The 1,176-nt window shown below is 53.2% G+C and overlaps 1 protein-coding gene across 1 annotated transcript in view; it reads right to left on the reverse strand.

The window, feature by feature from the left end:
• ACACB (acetyl-CoA carboxylase beta) overlaps positions 1-1,176 on the reverse strand; it is a 162,926-nt gene that overhangs the window by 11,340 nt on the left and 150,410 nt on the right. The window contains exons 36-38 of the mRNA XM_007954999.1: positions 922-937; positions 510-513; positions 378-475 (exon numbers count right to left, since the gene is read on the reverse strand). Coding sequence (XP_007953190.1) covers positions 378-475; positions 510-513; positions 922-937 — 118 coding nt within the window. The remainder of the gene's footprint in view (positions 1-377; positions 476-509; positions 514-921; positions 938-1,176) is intronic.

Consider the following 1,176-nt stretch of genomic DNA (forward strand, 5'->3'; position numbering starts at 1 on the left):
GTGTGTGATAGGGCTCCTGCCTAAGGGCCTCCTGCAATGGGATTCATGGATCTGAGCCCTTCTTCTGATTCCCAAAGGGGTCCCTCACCCCCATGATTAGAGACCCTGCCCCTGAGGACTGGCAAGGGCCCTGGCTCCCAGTAGGAGGCTAAGGCCACAGACAAACGTAAAATGTTGTCTTCAGGAGGAAGTTCATCACGCAGACTACCATTCTTCCCATTGGTTTTGTGTCCAGAACATCCAAGGGCCAGGGAGAAAGTGTCTCTGGGGGCCCTTTGGGAGGAGGAGCCACCTGGCCCAATGCCAGGGAGCCCCGAGGCCTGGTGAGGCCAGGTGTGTGCAACCTGCTCTGCTGAACTGGTCCCATCCTAAGGTTACCTTGCTCGTCCCGTCACCACGGTCGGGGCCCAGGGTGCCATGATCTCCCTGAAACTGCCCTGGTCAAAGAATCCACTCTGCCAGGCCCCCTTCTGAGCTGTGAGAAGGAAAGAGAAGGTGAGCTGAGGGACCGGGCTGCTGAGGGCTTTGAACAGCTCTGCAGTCTCTCTAAGGGGAGCCTGTCAATCAATCATCTGACAGCCCAGGCACCTGTACCTTCCAAGACTATACAACGACCCCCACCTTAAAAAAAAAGCCAAAAAAACCCCACCACCAAATCAGGATTTCAATCCGTATGGAAAGCCTGCCTGCGATCACCTCTTCAGCAATGCCCAGCACACTGACACAAGCCTACCTCCTCTCCCCAAGAGGTAAGGAAAGCTGAATACATGTCTCCTATAAGGTGGGATTTCAGGAAGGACCTGCCTATCCCCAGAAACTCATCCCTGCCCTGCTAACTGCTGGCTGCAGCGTAGTAGCCATTGAAGTGGTGTGATGGATTGAATGGTGCCCCCAAAAGTGTTAGAATCCTAACCCCTATACATGTGGATAAGAAGACCTGGTTGCACAGCGGTTAAAGCACTCAGCTGCTGAGAGATGAGTAGTTCAAACCCACCAACCTTTCTTCATGGGAGAAAGATATGGCAGCTCAGGAGATTTACAGCCTTAGAAACCCTATGAGTGCAGTTCAACCTTGTCCTAAAGGGTTGCTATGAGTAGGAATGCACTCGATGGCAGCGGGTTTTGGGTCTGGGTACATACTAGAGAATACAGACGCCATGTGAGGATCGTCCAGGG

The sequence above is a fragment of the Orycteropus afer genome, unplaced genomic scaffold (assembly GCF_000298275.1).
Source record: "Orycteropus afer afer isolate SDZICR_OR568_19922 unplaced genomic scaffold, OryAfe1.0 scaffold00487, whole genome shotgun sequence".
NCBI lineage: Eukaryota > Metazoa > Chordata > Mammalia > Tubulidentata > Orycteropodidae > Orycteropus > Orycteropus afer.